The sequence below is a fragment of the Achroia grisella genome, unplaced genomic scaffold (assembly GCF_030625045.1).
Source record: "Achroia grisella isolate CSIRO2021 unplaced genomic scaffold, CSIRO_AGI_Agris_v1 utg660, whole genome shotgun sequence".
In the NCBI taxonomy this organism is placed as follows: Eukaryota; Metazoa; Arthropoda; class Insecta; order Lepidoptera; family Pyralidae; genus Achroia; species Achroia grisella.
In genome coordinates, this window is record NW_026712984.1 from 2,788,511 (window position 1) to 2,804,047 (window position 15,537).

At 32.9% G+C, this 15,537-nt stretch overlaps 3 protein-coding genes across 5 annotated transcripts; 2 read left to right on the forward strand and 1 right to left on the reverse strand.

Moving 5' to 3' along the window:
• Positions 1–199: 199 nt before the first annotated feature.
• Positions 200–15,537, forward strand: LOC131849707 (uncharacterized). 3 transcript variants are annotated; one of them, XM_059199819.1, is made up of 17 exons: positions 200–644; positions 839–1,014; positions 1,202–1,340; positions 1,745–1,874; positions 2,259–2,384; positions 2,840–2,892; positions 3,000–3,187; positions 3,627–3,913; positions 3,993–4,081; positions 4,414–4,564; positions 4,895–4,990; positions 5,065–5,224; positions 5,430–5,603; positions 9,295–9,434; positions 14,013–14,080; positions 14,434–14,520; positions 14,951–15,537. In XM_059199819.1, exons 1-17 carry the CDS (start codon positions 268–270, stop codon positions 15,048–15,050), a joined length of 2,541 nt encoding a protein of 846 aa, XP_059055802.1. In that variant the 5' UTR covers positions 200–267; the 3' UTR covers positions 15,051–15,537. The 3 variants fall into 3 exon arrangements, with proteins under 3 accessions (XP_059055802.1, XP_059055803.1, XP_059055804.1); XM_059199820.1 differs by lacking the exon at positions 14,434–14,520; XM_059199821.1 differs by lacking the exon at positions 3,627–3,913 and having other exon boundaries at positions 3,997–4,081.
• On the forward strand, positions 6,044–7,209 carry LOC131849709 (protein NDUFAF4 homolog). Its single transcript, XM_059199823.1, has one exon. The coding sequence runs from the start codon at positions 6,172–6,174 to the stop codon at positions 6,823–6,825; it is 654 nt and encodes a 217-aa protein (XP_059055806.1). The 5' UTR covers positions 6,044–6,171; the 3' UTR covers positions 6,826–7,209.
• Positions 12,143–13,900, reverse strand: LOC131849708 (uncharacterized). Its single transcript, XM_059199822.1, has one exon. The coding sequence runs from the start codon at positions 13,512–13,514 to the stop codon at positions 12,807–12,809; it is 708 nt and encodes a 235-aa protein (XP_059055805.1). The 5' UTR covers positions 13,515–13,900; the 3' UTR covers positions 12,143–12,806.

A 15,537-nucleotide genomic window follows, 5' to 3' on the forward strand; every position in this document is an offset into this window, starting at 1 on the left:
AATTTTATTTATCTTAATAATGTCATCAACTCCTAAGCATAAACAGAAAACTGAGTACAAATAGGGGCAAGTTTAAAACAAAAGAGAACCAATGACAAAGTCATTTTCATTTTGAAACGTTTATATAAAATTTATTTCAGATGTTTATTTGTGATTGAAATCGTAGTGTTTATTAATTTTGATATCATAACAAGTATTGTAGATTTAGTTTTTTATCTATATAATCTATATAATGTACATAAGATATAAATATTTTACCTTAAAATCATGAACCGAAATCCTGATATAATGTTCATGGCCGAATATATTAAAAATGTGTTGTATTTTGCTACAGTACGACCAGGAAAAGTACTTAAAAACACAGCTGGAACGCATTACTTCACCATTGATAATGATTTAGTTTACGAAAACTATTACTCAGACTTTGGTCCTTTAAATCTAGGTTGTGTTTATAAATATTGTAGGATATTGAATGAAAAATTAAAACAATATTTAAATAAGCAGATTATTATTCATTATACATCAATCGATACGAAGAAAAAAGCTAACGCAGCATTTTTGTTGGGATGTTATGGTGTACTTTATCTGAGCTTAACTCCAAGAGATGCCTTGAAACCACTTATGGTACATGGTCAAAGTTACAGGTCACTAATATTGTTTTCACTTGTACATATTTTTAATTTAGTAGCACAATCTGAATAGATGATAAATAGAAAACGCTTTGATTTATATTCTTTCATTTAATAGCTTTATTCCATAGAATAAGACTCCATATTTTTAGTAAAATTTTATTTAGTATATTTTCTTTGTGCAAACAATTATTTGTATAAAATTACAGACCTTTTCAAGATGCGATACAAGGCGATTCATGTCATACGATTAATCTATTTGACTGTTTACAAGCAATAAAGAAAGCGCGCGAATTGGGTTTTTTTAATTTTCAGGATTTCAATTATGAGGAATATGATAGGTTAGATAAAATACAAGGCGGTGATCTCAATTGGATTGTTCCAGGTAAACTAATTCCCAAATTTGGCTATAAAAATATATAAACATTATTTAAATTTTATTACTACTGTTCTGGATGCTCTGAACCCAAAAGTGTAAAATATTATTATATTAAAATAAAATACTTGTGTTAACCAAAAAATTCTTACGTTTTTATTTTTTTTTCTTGAATATTCAATAAACTTATTTTCAGGTAAATTTTTGGCATTCATTGGTCCTGTGGACTGCAGTGTCTCATTGTATCATCCACCAGAGATGTACATAGATTATTTTCTCGAGAATAAAGTTAAAATTGTCATCAGACTTAATAAACGATTATACGATAGTAATATGTAAGTGCCGTCTTTTGCATTTTCATGCTCAATAATATTATTATACTAAATAGACTAAAAAAGTATATTCTAGTAACTGTAGTCATCAAAGACCTTTCTTACCCAAACACGACGTTCAATTTAGAACTAATATGAGTGAAAAGTATAAATATTTTTTAAATCATATTCTGATGTAAATAAATAGTTTACTTCAAATTTATGGTTTATTTAAAAGTATTTATATTACACGAAATGTTTCGACTACGTATTCCCAACATTGCGCAGATACAACGTCTTGTCGAATATGAGTTATAATTAATAATTTCCCTGTCTATATTTTTATAAGTGTTGTGAATAATTAAAAAAATTAATATACGTAAATTTTTGTTCCTGAGAATTCAGGAGCTATGCATATATAATTTCAGCTTCAGTAATGTTGGTATCACGCACTATGATCTATTTTTCCCTGATGGTTCATGCCCACCTCGGCATATACTATTCAAGTTTTTGCAGATCAGTGAAGGAGATGATGGGGCTATTGCCGTTCATTGCAAGGTTATGCATTAATAGATTTTCAGAGGCTTTCAGAGGCAAAGTACAATAGGCTGGTAGATAGAGATTTGTAGATAAATGTCATAACTTCACGTGTAATATGTATCCTACAACCGAAACATGGCTTACAAAACAAGATGCTTGAAGGCTGAATTGGTGACACACTTTAGTTTGGAATAAAATAAATGTCGTACGTCATAATCTGTAATTGCACTGCTTGTTGTGAATTCTACAACAGAAATAGGGTACAGTAAGTAAGTAGCTACCCATAATCCTAGCTTGAGTAGTTTGGGACAGAATAACATTGTCATATGTAGTGCATATTCCTTAATTTAATAATACTTTGTTGTCATGATTTATGTTGAAACTGATGGAGTAATTGTTTAGGCAGGTCTTGGTCGCACGGGCTCGCTAATCGGTTGCTATCTCATGAAACATTATCGAATGACCTCTCACGAAGCTATAGGCTGGATGAGAATTTGCAGACCTGGTTCCGTGATTGGCCATCAGCAGGTTGATACATATTTTTAAATTAGTGTTAATCTATATTTGTTATATAATGATAATTTTTATGTTAAGTCCGGTTATTGCTAGCTGGTAAATGATAATAGGTTTAATTAAGCATTAGAATCATATATTTTTAAATTTAATTATGTTATACTAAAGCGTACTGGCGCGATGGCGTGGTGGTAAACTACTCAGACTTAGGTACACTCAAGTATCGTGTGCTCAAATCTTGCTAACTGAATTTATATTTCTGACTGAGTCTCTGAAAAAGGCACACCGTTATTAAATCAATTAATCGTGAAGGCGGCGGTAGGCTCAGTCCCTGCCTATGCATATCAAGTGTTGCCTTCACTACGATTGACAATGCCTCTGACTACCTCATTTGGAATAACAGTCGTGAAGATATGTCATTATCTTTAGACCATTGGCTCTGGAAAATAATTAAATAATTAATATTACAGAGTTGGTTAGAAGAATTGGAACCGTGGCTGCTAAAACAGGGGAATATTTATAGGTAAACAGGTGAAGAATTTGTTAATTGGTAGTTACATTTTTACTATCTATTATTAATCGCTGGTATACCAAATATTATCCATAATGCAAGATTTATAATATTTCTAGAAAACGCATTTACCAAAACACGGAAAAATTCCCTATACACGAATTTGGGGTGTATTCGATTACTGAAAAGACCATAAAACAAAGGCCGGTAATATTCCATAAATCGCCGTCGCCCCCACCGCCTATGCAAAGAGAAATACGCTCAGACTTTATGCCTGTTAGGCCACAAGCATCCAGAGTTCGAGAAGGTATTGTTATATATTTAGTATTTGTAGATGACGTCAAAACTGTAACCAATCTTGACCAGGCCCTAATTTTAAGAAACCCGGGACACTTAACACTTAATGAGGCAGTAAGGAGACCTCCGCGATCATTACACCACTTGTAGATATAACCAAATTCAGTTCTCAAGTCCAGTACAGGGTGAATCATATTCTAAACAGTTCTTATATCAAACAGTGTTATTTCATATCGACAATTTTATAGTTTTTTTTAATATACACTATTTAATCGATTTAAAGTAACACTGTTTATGCTATTAATATTATCATCTCATGACAACGCACCGCCATTTCGCAAATATATATATATATTTTAATACAGTGTTATTTTAACTCGGTTAGGTACTTAGTTTCGCATTGCCTTATTATTTTAGACACTGATTGTGTCCTATTATTTTACAATCAGAAAAAAACGAAGAAGAGATATTCCTCACTTCTTGCGATTTGACGACAAAGTCTGTAGCTCCTATGACTCAAATCAAAGGCTGCGTAATAAAAAATGAAGTAAATCTCGAAGAATGTAATGAGAATGATCAAAGTAGCGAACAAAACATGTCGTTTTGGAAAAAGTATCTTTGTTGTCATGCATGTTTCACAACATGTAACAACACTTTATGGATGTTGGCGGTGCGTTGTGCTGGCGTTACTCCCAAATTATGTGAAAATAGTATTTTTTGCGACTTCATAGACAGGGTATGTAACATTCAAGTCAAAATTATGATACATTTTGTCGATATAATTTGATTTAAATGTACATCCTTTTTATTTTGAGGTAGCTCCTTATAAAATGGCCGAAAAGGAGTCAAGTGACTGCCGTGTAAGAGTTCCAAGAGTAAACAGCCAAAAGACGCAAATTCAAAGGTAAGTATTACAATTAACATATAAGTACATATATATACCGACAGTTCTCTCTTTAAAATTTTGTATTTCTGTGTAAATATTTGATATATAAATAAACAGCCTAATTTATTAATAGTTGAAGCTAAAACTTTGTACCTTTTTTTAAATATTGCGCGGACGGTGGAGTTTGTGATTTCGCACACCTATAGTTTATGTAGAGAAAGAAGGCAAATTGCATTTTTTAAAAGTTATGTACATAAAATTGGTTAAACAATAAAATTTATGGTAAATTTTATGGTCGAAATTCGACTGTGGGGCGATTACTAGTAAAAATTTAAAATGTTATATTTTAGTTTCCAAAATGGCATTCAAAGCAGAGATCGAAATGATGTCGGGGGTGTTATGTCTCAACGTGGTAGTGGTGCTGGTGAGCCGAGAGGGCGGTCACCGTTACCCGGCAGTACTGCTAGATCTCAAGTGCAACGCAACAGTTCAATGTCTAATGTCAGTTTTCAGAATTATCGTATAATACGCCTATTATTATATTATTTCTCTATTAATTGATAATAATTAAGTAAGTAATTAATATTTAGTTTATTTATAAAAGAACTAGAACGCTTCATACATTTTAATTCCATGTCTTTTGTGGAATAGAACAGAATCGAGAGCTACTGGCCCCTTATACACATTCTCTTTTATAATTCGTCGCATACATTCATGCTGGTTACAGGACATTTACTCTCTCTAATAATACATATTATATTCAATCATAGTCAATTTAAATATCTGCTCTACTTTTGGTAATTCAGTCTAAAGGGGATATTCTTATTACAGGAACTTAATTCAAAAATCTCTGGTGGATACAATCACCCTATACCCACATTTAGAACAACTCAAGGACCTATTATTAAAACAATAAACGATGCAAGGGTGAGTTATTGAATTATAATTGATTTTATTTGATAATATTTTAATATAGATATATAAGTACAGTTTTTATACAGAACTTCCTGATGAAATCCAGTATATATAAAGTAGGACGAGAAAGGCAACTGAATTCTTCAATAACAATAACTCCTCGATGTACATATCGAGCATCTGATTATGCAGAAAACTTTGTAACTGAACGCATATCCCATGTCACGCCTTCATCTTTCAGCACAGGTATTTATATAATGTATTTCTCAATACAATCGACGTATTATTTTTATTATTTTAAGAATCTTGAAAAATATTCGATATTAAAATTTAATTTTTTTTATTCGTGGTTAAACCCTATAATACCATGATAATTTGTGTGATCGTGAAACTAATTTTTTAAAGATTACTATTGCTGAGTTATAATGGAACAATATAAATATTTTATTAGTAACAAGAGGTCCTACTCAGCCTCAATGTCGACGTCGTCTTGGTCGAAGCCCAAGCCCGCCACAACGCTATGAACAAAGTCGTGCCACGAATACACCTACAACCGCTGAAAGGTTCCTTGCAAAAGATACTTCAAAGTCGGCGGCATTGAGAGAAGAATTATCTAGATTAAAATGTAAGTACACGTCAATACAATATGCAAATTAAAATATGGTAACAAAAACAGTACTACCTATTTTTTATTTAAAAAGTATTTACATTACTGTTTCAATTTTGATTGACATATTTTTAATAACTAATATATTTGTCTTAGTTTATTTTATATTAAAATATTTTTTTAATAACATTAATGATGCTTTTTTTCCGCTTCTTACTGCATAAACCAATTCCATGAAAATGTATAATGTAAGTAATGACACCTACATTATATATTCTCAATAATATTAATACAAAACTTACATAAAACTATACAAGTAGTAAAAATGAATATTAACCACCTATTTTCTTAATAATTTACATATAACAAATTTTAGTTATGGACTCACAAGATCTCAGTTCCAGAGCCATACAATAATCTGGTAAAAAAGTGTCCAACTGTCAAACTGTCATTGGAGTTTGTACAAAAAGAGTAAAAAATATAACCTTAAAAGTATTCAAAATATTTCCTATTTAAAAATAAATATGAGTGTTTTTAATATAACAATTCTCTTTTAATAATTGTAATTATACTAACGCCACCTGAGATGGGTGCTTTAGTGACAAAGGCCTTGCGACCAATAAAATCATTTAACATTGAAAATCGTGCACATCGTATTATTTCTAAGGAGAAACCAGTGCCAGCTCCTAAATATCCTGAAAATATTGAGGATTTAAAGCGATCTCTCAAATCCGACCCCAATTTAGATGAGAAACTTGATAAGAAAGACCCAAGCTTGGACGATAGACTTCGCGATGTTTATGTAACCTCTCTTGGCCGGCCTGAAGACGATATTACGCGGGAAAAGAGGATACAAAACCCTGACCGGCCGCTACCTCTAGACCGGAAGATGCCGGAAGAGTTTGAATATGGTTTTAAAGAACCAGAAAAATTGAAGTATGGGCATACGATCCTTCGCGACGTGTTAAATTTCATTTCGGCGCACCAGAGTAATCCTAACGAGGTTACAGCATCAAAAATAGCCTTCGAATACAAGATGAGAGAAGATGATGTAAAGACAATATTGAAATATTTTAAAACTTATGAAGTGTATGTACCAGAGACTAAACAGTCGCCAGCAATTTTTGCAGGACCAGCCAGTTTAAGAAAGCAACTTGAACCAAGTGATGTGAAAAAGATAAATAATACAGATAAAGTAATAAATAATATAGGAGAAAAACATGTTAAGAGTCCAACATAACATCTATGTAATTTCTACAGTAGACAAACTAATATTTTGTTATGCAAGATAACAAAAAATATTTATTACAAATGAATTAATTATAACTTGGGATGGATGATTGTAACCTACTCACAATATGAATTATCTTAATGTTTTTAATAACTATTCTAAATTAATTCCGTTACTATGTTTATATGTAGCACTTGTTGGCCAGCATTCATGTTTAGTACAAGCATAGATAAGAAATAATATATCAATAGACTGACTAAACATACATATGTTTCTTTGTCTGTAGTCATATCTCATCATATTTAATAATGCATTCAAATGGGCACAAAGTTACCTATCTATTATAATACAGTTCTACATACTATGTATCTAAAGGAATATGAAATGACACACATTAGCTTCACACCATGTTGTGAATTATCAAATGGGGCTACTTGGATACACATCCAGTCTCAAACATGTTTAATTTCAAAAGTTAAGCTGATAAGACATTTTTGCTAGAAATGTCAATTGCTGACAATATTATATTAACAGCAAATAAATATTAAATGGTCTCATTGTTATAGGTCTGTAACAGCCCTAAATGAATTTATTAAACTTAATAAATTTATTCCATTTAACAATTATTATATGCAACTATCTTTTGATATAAATGAAACAAAATGAAATTGATATTGTATTAAATTAATTTCAAATAGTATTCTAGAACATATCTCATGATTTAAATTCAGTTCATACAACTGTAATATTCTTTTAATTTACTATAATATATCTTGGTAACATAGACAGAAATTTAAAATTTTGTACTAAATAAAATTTACGAGATGGATACAATAATCGCTTCCTCATGACCTATCACATTAGTACTTGCATGTTATGTAGAATAAAAAGATTTATTTCATTAATAAAATGTCCTTATATTATTGGAAAATATTAATTTATGTTGTTAAAGGCATTTTATATTGTGCAGCTGTTTTTATTATTAATTCAACCATTTTGTATATAGTAAAAATGTGATTTAGATGTAGTACAATAAAATATATTTAGAGAATATAAATGTTATGTTTATAAAATTGCTATTATTTATGTAACCTATGTCTGGGGGAGGAAAGGATTGTAACTAATTGGGACCAGTAGAACTATTCTTTTATCTCCCATTGGTTCGGCAATTGTCTATAAAAAAATTATATGTCCCATTATTAACATGCAAAGGTACTATACACATGTAGCAGTGGAAAGGAGATTATTATTAATGGGAACTATCACAGCAATCTGATATTGAATTGACATCTACATGGTCCTTTTTGAAAATATCCTTGTAAGTAGGTACCCATGATAAATTAGCCCTGTTGGGCTGACTGACCCGACATCATCCACCACTGGTGCCCCGATAGCGCAATGCCCTTATTACTCATATACATCTGTATTTCAGATAACATGATAAGGTACGTAAACCACAGACTTGAATAATCAATATCTGTAACTTAACATATTGTCCTCAACTGCCTATTGTGATGTATTCCATTTTCTGTTGAATTATTTTAATAACGCTTGTTTGTAATAGGATAAGTCAATATTATCTGCATACGGTCGGCATGACTTAAGATTTAACAATTTACACATCTATTATATGTAAATAAATAAATGATCTTGGAAAACTCATGTAACATGAACAATTAGTTTGGTGTAAGTTGGTTTGGATGTAATAATTAGTAGTATGAATGTATAACACAGAGGGGATGGGGATTGTTAGTAATGTGGACTAATGACACCATTGCTAGCAATGTACCATGTCAGATCGACCTCCACGCAGTTCCCCCTGGAAACCATCGTGATACATTCCCGGTGAATTTGTCACGTTGGGCTAACTGATCTGACTTCATGTTCATCCTATCATCCTCCACTGGTGCCCCGCCAGCGTAAACCGTTAGCGCGGGTGGGTGCACCAAACCATTATCATCCTTTAAAAAAAAATATAACACATAGTCATAATACCAAACTAAGCAGAACTTGAATTATGAGATAGACTGAACAAAGTATGCGTAGATATTTATATAGTGTATACGTCGTTCGAATATCGTAAGGCGAGGGGGAAGGAAACTGTTAGTAATGTGGTATGATGCCCCCATTGCCACATTTAATTAGTTTTGTGATGAGCGGACCAAGCCAAAGTATCGGTGGGCAGTCTACTCCATGAGTGTATGTACCAGAATGGTGGCCAGTAGAAACAAATGGAGATCAATCTGAATCTCCATGCGATTCCCCCTGGAAATACTGATAAATTTCTGAAGAATTCACCACGATGGGATAACTGACCTGAGTTGACTCTCATCCTATAATCACTGGTGCCCCGCCAGCGTAAACTGTTGGCAGCGCAGACAGATGAACCATAGCATTATCATCTATTAAAAAATACCATAAGGCGAGACTTACGCTTGCCACATATACAAGTTTTAAATATTAATATTATATAAGCAGTATCGTGTCCACGCGATGGGTCCATCGGTGCGGCATCGTTGGGGGCTCGACGTGACGCCCCGGCCCCCAAACGAGCTCCCAGTGTCCGGTCGGACGAGCGCCCTCATGCAACACAAGGGGACTTGCTTAATAGCATTAAGGTATGGGTTTCAGCTGAATTACTGTAGGTCATAATTTCAACCTTCGGAGTTGAAGAATCTCCTCAACTCCTTCATCCTTATTCGTGGAATCATATTTAACAACTATTATGTGAAAATGTCATCTCCTTCAGCCTAGCTAATTCCTCCAGCCATGTTTACGGGGATTCTTAACACACAAACAGACGGATTCCACCTTGTCACTATTTTATATATAAAAAGATAAAGATAAAGATAAAGAAGCCTTTATTTCTGTACATACATTTTTTTTTTTTTTTTTATTTCTGTTCATTCATATTACTATATTATACTTTAAATTTATTATTATTATATGTATTTTTTACTATTATTTTTTGTTGAGTAGTTTAATTTTTTTTTTTTTTCTAATGTTTAATTATTAGTTCCATTTTCTATATTATATCCCGCAGTACAGAGTGCCTTATGGCAAAGGCCTCCTCTAATTCCTTCCAGTGTACTCTATTTTGGGCTGCTCTTCTCCAGTAGGGGCCTGCTGTCAGCTTGATTTCATCCTCCCAGCGTCTCTGTGGTCTACCTCTTTTTCTTTTTGTTTCCCTTGGATACCATTCAGTTACATAAGTACTCCATTTTTCAGGATCGAATCATGTGCCCAGTCCATCTCCATTTTTGTTGGTCTATCTGCACAAGAATGTCTGTCAAGTTAGTTTTTGCTCTTATATCCTCACATCTGTGTCTGTCTCTTCTATTTATCCCTAACATACTTCTCTCCATGGCTCTTTGACATCTTTGCAATTTCTCCCGCTGTTCTTTGTTTAAGGCCCATGTTTCGCATCCGTATGTCAGACACGGCAGAATGCAAGTATTAAATGTCTTTCTTTTTGTTGACAGTTGTATGTTCTTGTTTTTCATTATCTCTCTCAGAGACCAGTATCTCTTCCATCCACTGGCTATTCTTTTGTTTATTTCTTTATCTGTCTGATCTCTAAAAGACACCACTTGTCCCAGGTAAACATACTCTTCCACATACTCCAAGCACCCACCGTCCAAACTAACGTCAATCTCCATTGAGTTGGTCAGGATCTTGGTTTTTGCAGTATTCATTGACAGACCCACTGTTTTGCTTTCGTTTGACAGACTTTGAATCATAGTTTCAAGGTGTATAGGACTTTCTTCGAAGAGTACAATGTCGTCTGCAAAACGTAGGTGAGTCAAATAGGATCCATTTATATTGAGTCCAAAGCCTTCCCAGTTCAGTTTACGGCAAATGCTTTCCAACACAGCTGAAAATAGTTTGGGAGATAATGGGTCTCCCTGTCGTACTCCTTTATTTATTGGGAATGAACCACCCAAGGTTTCTAATTTTATTTTGGCTTTGCTTTCTGAATATATATTTAGTATTATTTGTATATAAGAGTAGTGTATGCCTTGTTGTTGTAGAGCTTTCCATATATAGCTATGTTTCAGACTATCAAATGCCTTTCTGTAATCAATAAAAGCGATATACAGAGGTTTGTTATATTCGTTGTATTTTTCTATTAGCTGTTTTATAGTGTAGATGTGGTCGATAGTAGAGAAATTCTTACGAAAACCTGCCTGTTCTATAGGCTGGTTTTCATCAAGCTGTTTTGATATTCTGTCTAAGATTATCTTTGCAAATACTTTGTACAGATTCGACATCAAACTTATAGGCCTATAGTTTTCTATGTCATCCTTTGTCCCTTTCTTGTGTATAAGGATTATGTGAGATTCGCTCCACTGAGATGGTATCATTTTTGTTTTTAGTATGTCATTAAAGATCAACATAAGTAAAGGTATTATTTCCTTCATGGCTGCCTTTATTACCTCATTTGGAATGTCATCGGGTCCAGGTGCTTTTTCTGGAGGTAGGCTTCTTATTGCCTTAGCTATTTCCGATGGTAGGATTGTGGGTACTTCACTTTCTGCCTCTCTTAATATTTCAGACTCCTTTTCTAGCACTGTATTTATTTTATCCTTATCGGAATATAATGTTGTATAGAATTCTGTAGCTATTTCTTTAATTAGTTTTCTGTCTCTTTCGCTTTTTCCCTTCTTTTTGAGGTTTGGTATCCATTCTTTACCATATTCTTTAAGTTCTTTGAGAGCTTTTTTTACTCCGCCTGTTTTTTTAATATGTTTTTCCAACGTTTCCCGTCTGCGTTTTCTTCTGTCCCGTCTCATATTTTCTCTAATTTTCTTACTTATCTCTGCTATCTTTCTTATTCTTTCTCTTTCCATTGTATATGTATCTTTACTTAGACTTTTACGTTCTGCTATTAGCTTGTAAGTTTCTTCGCTGAATTTGTTTCTGTTAGGAGTGGCTCTCCTTCTTCCAATTGATTGTTTAAGTTTTAGTTCCATTTTATTATATCTATCTAATAGGTTTAAGTCTTCATATCCTATTTGCGTTAGAGACATAAGAGTGGACTTGTGTGGTACTCCAGAAGTAGGTCGTTGGTTGCAGTATCTATTTATTTTATTTCTATTAAATTTAGGCCTGGGTATCCTGAGGCAACTTCTTACCATGCGGTGATTAGTGTTGAAGTTTAGGTTTTTTATTATTGTTGTATCACTAAAAGCTTTGGGATGGTTGCAACAGATGTAATCAATTTCATTTTTGTACTTTGCATCTGGGGAGATCCAAGTCCACTTGTTGTTTTTCTTCTTAAAGATTGTGTTTAGTATCGTAAGATTGTGCTCCAAAGTGAACTCTATTAGTTTTTGCCCATTGCAGCTCCTTTTTCCGTAGCCATATTTTCCAATTGTAAATTCTTCCTCTGTTTGTTTTTCTCCTACTTGAGCATTAAAATCTCCCATTACTACAATATGATTGTTAGAGTACATTCCAATTGTTTCTGAGAGGTCATTATAAAAGGAGTCTACTACTAACTGTTCGGCCTGTTCGGTAGGTGCATATACTTGTATTATTACCCATTCTTTCAAATATGTAGGAATTTTGAGGCGAACGACAGCTATTCTATCTGTGACACCAATAAATTCGATTATGTCTCTCTTATAATTATTTTTAATGAGAAATCCTACTCCCCTATGGCCACTGACTTCGCCTTTGTAGTACATGACATAATCTGAATTTTCTACTATTCCTTCCCCCACGCGTCGCATTTCACTGATACCCAATACATCCCAGTTGAGATCTTCTAATGCTAGTTCCAATTCTTGTAAGCTTTCTATTGTCCTCAAAGTTCTAGTGTTTAGAGTACATATGTTGAACTTTAAGCTACTTTGTTGAAGAATTAGAGGGTGTTGGTCGCACACCCCACGGTGACCAGCCGGAGTGGGGTTTTTGTATTTTTTATTTATTTTTATGTTTGTTTTATTTTGAAATCTTGCACTTTGGTAGGGATCTTTTACTAATTGCTATTGCTTGTTTTCTGATATTGATTTTGGTTTCTTGTTAAAATAATCCATGACTTTATTTATTTTTTGAGGATTATGGGAAATACTGGTAGATGGAGCATTTGGTGAGCATGATTCTGAACGTTTCCGCTTGTCTTTCTGTGTCTCGTGTACGACAAGTTTATCGTAAGATATATATATCTTTCCTTTGGCAATTTCTTCTTTCATTTTGATTTTTAACTCTTTACGTTTTAACAAGATATCCTTTGGGAAGTCTTCTGTTACATATATGTTTTTCGGGAACTTACTTTTATTTTTAAGAATTTCAGTTCTTCTCCATGTGAGGGTTAAGGTTATCAAGATAGGTCTAATTTTTGACTCCTTCTTTTTACCCAGCCTCTGTACTCTGCTTAGCTCCCACTTGTCCCATTCCTGTAGGGCCGTTTCTACGCTCAGCTTGTTAAGAGTTTCCACAACTAATTCTTGAAGCTCTGTATAGTTCTCTTCCTTTTCAGTAACGCCATGCAGTATTATATTGTTTTTTCTAGTTTGTTTTTCCATTTCAAGAATCTTCACCTTCAATGATTGTACCTCCTGCTTCAATTCTTTATTTTCTATTATCAATGGTTGTATTTTTTCATCAATTGTTTTTGATATTTCAGTGGTCTGTTTATGTAGTTCTTCTCTCAGTTGGTCTAATGTGATCACCGCGGTATTTTGGCTGGCCATTATGGATTTCTACTATTTGGTAGTTTAGCTTTTATGTTGGAAACACTATGACGTATTTCGGACTAATAGTTTGACGTTTAATGTCTCTTTCAATGTCAGTTGTCAGACTGGTCAGTGATCGTTTCCTTGTGATAGTTGTCAATTTATGAATTTTGGTCGTTAAATATTTTGTTTTCGTATATGTGTTGTTATATATATATTTAGTCGTCTTACTTGATTTTGAAGTTTTTTGCTTGGTCGCAGTGTTTATTCTTTTGTTTTAACCACAATAGAGTTGGAGTAGTTTCAAGCTTCTATTTTGCACCACAATAAACCACTAATTTACGCGATAAATCACTATATTTTAATTTTGATTGCGGAACAGTTTTGTGTACGTGATATTTTGACAGATCCCAAACATTTTATATATAATGAAAATTAATAAAAAGAAACTTAAAAGTCACTAGTATTACATTTTAGCTTTTGTGTATTACATTAATAATTATATATTTTTTGCAGTTCCAAAGAAGATTCCGTGATTCTTTTCATTCCGATAAATTGAATACTATTTATACTGATAAACTCAGGTAAATCGCTATTGTTCATTATATAGAAATAGTAGTTTTTTTCTTATGGATGATAATGGCATGGTGCACCCGCCTACGCTAACGGTTTACGCTGGCGGGGCACCAGTGCATGTTAAGATGAGCATGAGGTCACGCCAGTTAGCTCATCGTGGTATATTCATCATGAATTTATCCGATAGTTTCCAAGGGGAACCAAGTGGAGGTCAACATAACACAACCTGATTGGTATTACTAACAATCCCCTTCCGTGTCTATACTACATATAAATATAATATAAATTTCATCTATTACATACTGTAATAGGTGAAATTTATTTCGATTTACTGAATTTATATATTTTGTAATATTTTTAGCTCGCTAATTAAGGATAAAACTAGTATGAAGAATGCAAACTCTAGGAACAATATTGGGACCAGGCGCACCTTCAATCAGGAATTCTGGTATTTTTTATATTATTTAACAATTCTGGCAATCCTGTTTCATACTTCCGTTGAATATCTTAATATTTTGGTGTGGAACTTGTACAGGTTCTATACCTAACCTAAAGTAAATACACCTTATATAATTAGTTATATAAGGTGTATTTACTTTAGGTTAAAATAATCAGTAATTTTTACTTTTTCAACCGATTTAAAAATAAGTTTTAATGTGTATTAACTTAGAACTTTTTTCTAAGTTGTTTTTATTTAAAAGCTTCTGCTTTTCATGTAGTCTCATATGTATTTGAATGAGATCTGAGCAGTGGTTTTAGTGTTGTTTTTATTAATGAAATCAATCTCGGTTTTGTCGTCTCGTGAATATAGTACTATTTTTCGATCTTGTCTTAATCTTTCGATAAATTTTTCCATGTAAACTTTCGATATTACACAGTGCACCAAAAGAAAAATCTAGTACAGCTTCGAGAGACTTCGCTCCGCCTCGACCGAACTCGCCCAAAGGAAGACGGAACGCAAATAGCACTTTCCATTAATATCTACATGTGGCCATTGAAATTCTGTTGTGTTAATGAACAAATATATTTTTTATTATTTACACATTATTTAATTTTAACATTTGTTTAAAATTATGAGGAGCATTTTCCTCTATCAACTGGCAGATTTGTAATACATTATATCACATGCCTAACATTATAATTGACAAAGTAAAAACTGAAAACTGTGGTCTCTTTTTTAGTTCTTGTTGAATATGAAACTGATTGATAAATAAAATTTTAAAAAAATCAAAAAGTTTTACTTATATAAGCGATATAATAACAACGATTTTATATTAACAATCTGCCAGTTGTAACCTAAATTTTCGATATATTTACAAATACTCTACTTACAGACTAATATTTACAAGATGGCTAACTGCTTAAAAAGCCGACGTTAAACAGCAGCCGGTCGACTCTTCCTACATAAAATCATGTATGACATATTCGGCTACTTCCTTGTTTTACAATTTTAAAACCGACTTTA

Excerpts from the sequence above, each read along its gene's own strand:
- LOC131849707 (XM_059199819.1), top strand. The coding sequence starts at position 268 with ATGAACCGAAATCCTGATATAATGTTCATGGCCGAATATATTAAAAAT. Across the intron at positions 1,875-2,258 it reads CTATTGCCGTTCATTGCAAG|GCAGGTCTTGGTCGCACGGG; the intron begins GTTATGCATTAA and ends GTAATTGTTTAG. Across the intron at positions 2,893-2,999 it reads AAACAGGGGAATATTTATAG|AAAACGCATTTACCAAAACA; the intron begins GTAAACAGGTGA and ends TAATATTTCTAG.
- LOC131849709 (XM_059199823.1), top strand. The coding sequence starts at position 6,172 with ATGGGTGCTTTAGTGACAAAGGCCTTGCGACCAATAAAATCATTTAAC.
- LOC131849708 (XM_059199822.1), bottom strand. The coding sequence starts at position 13,514 with ATGGCCAGCCAAAATACCGCGGTGATCACATTAGACCAACTGAGAGAA.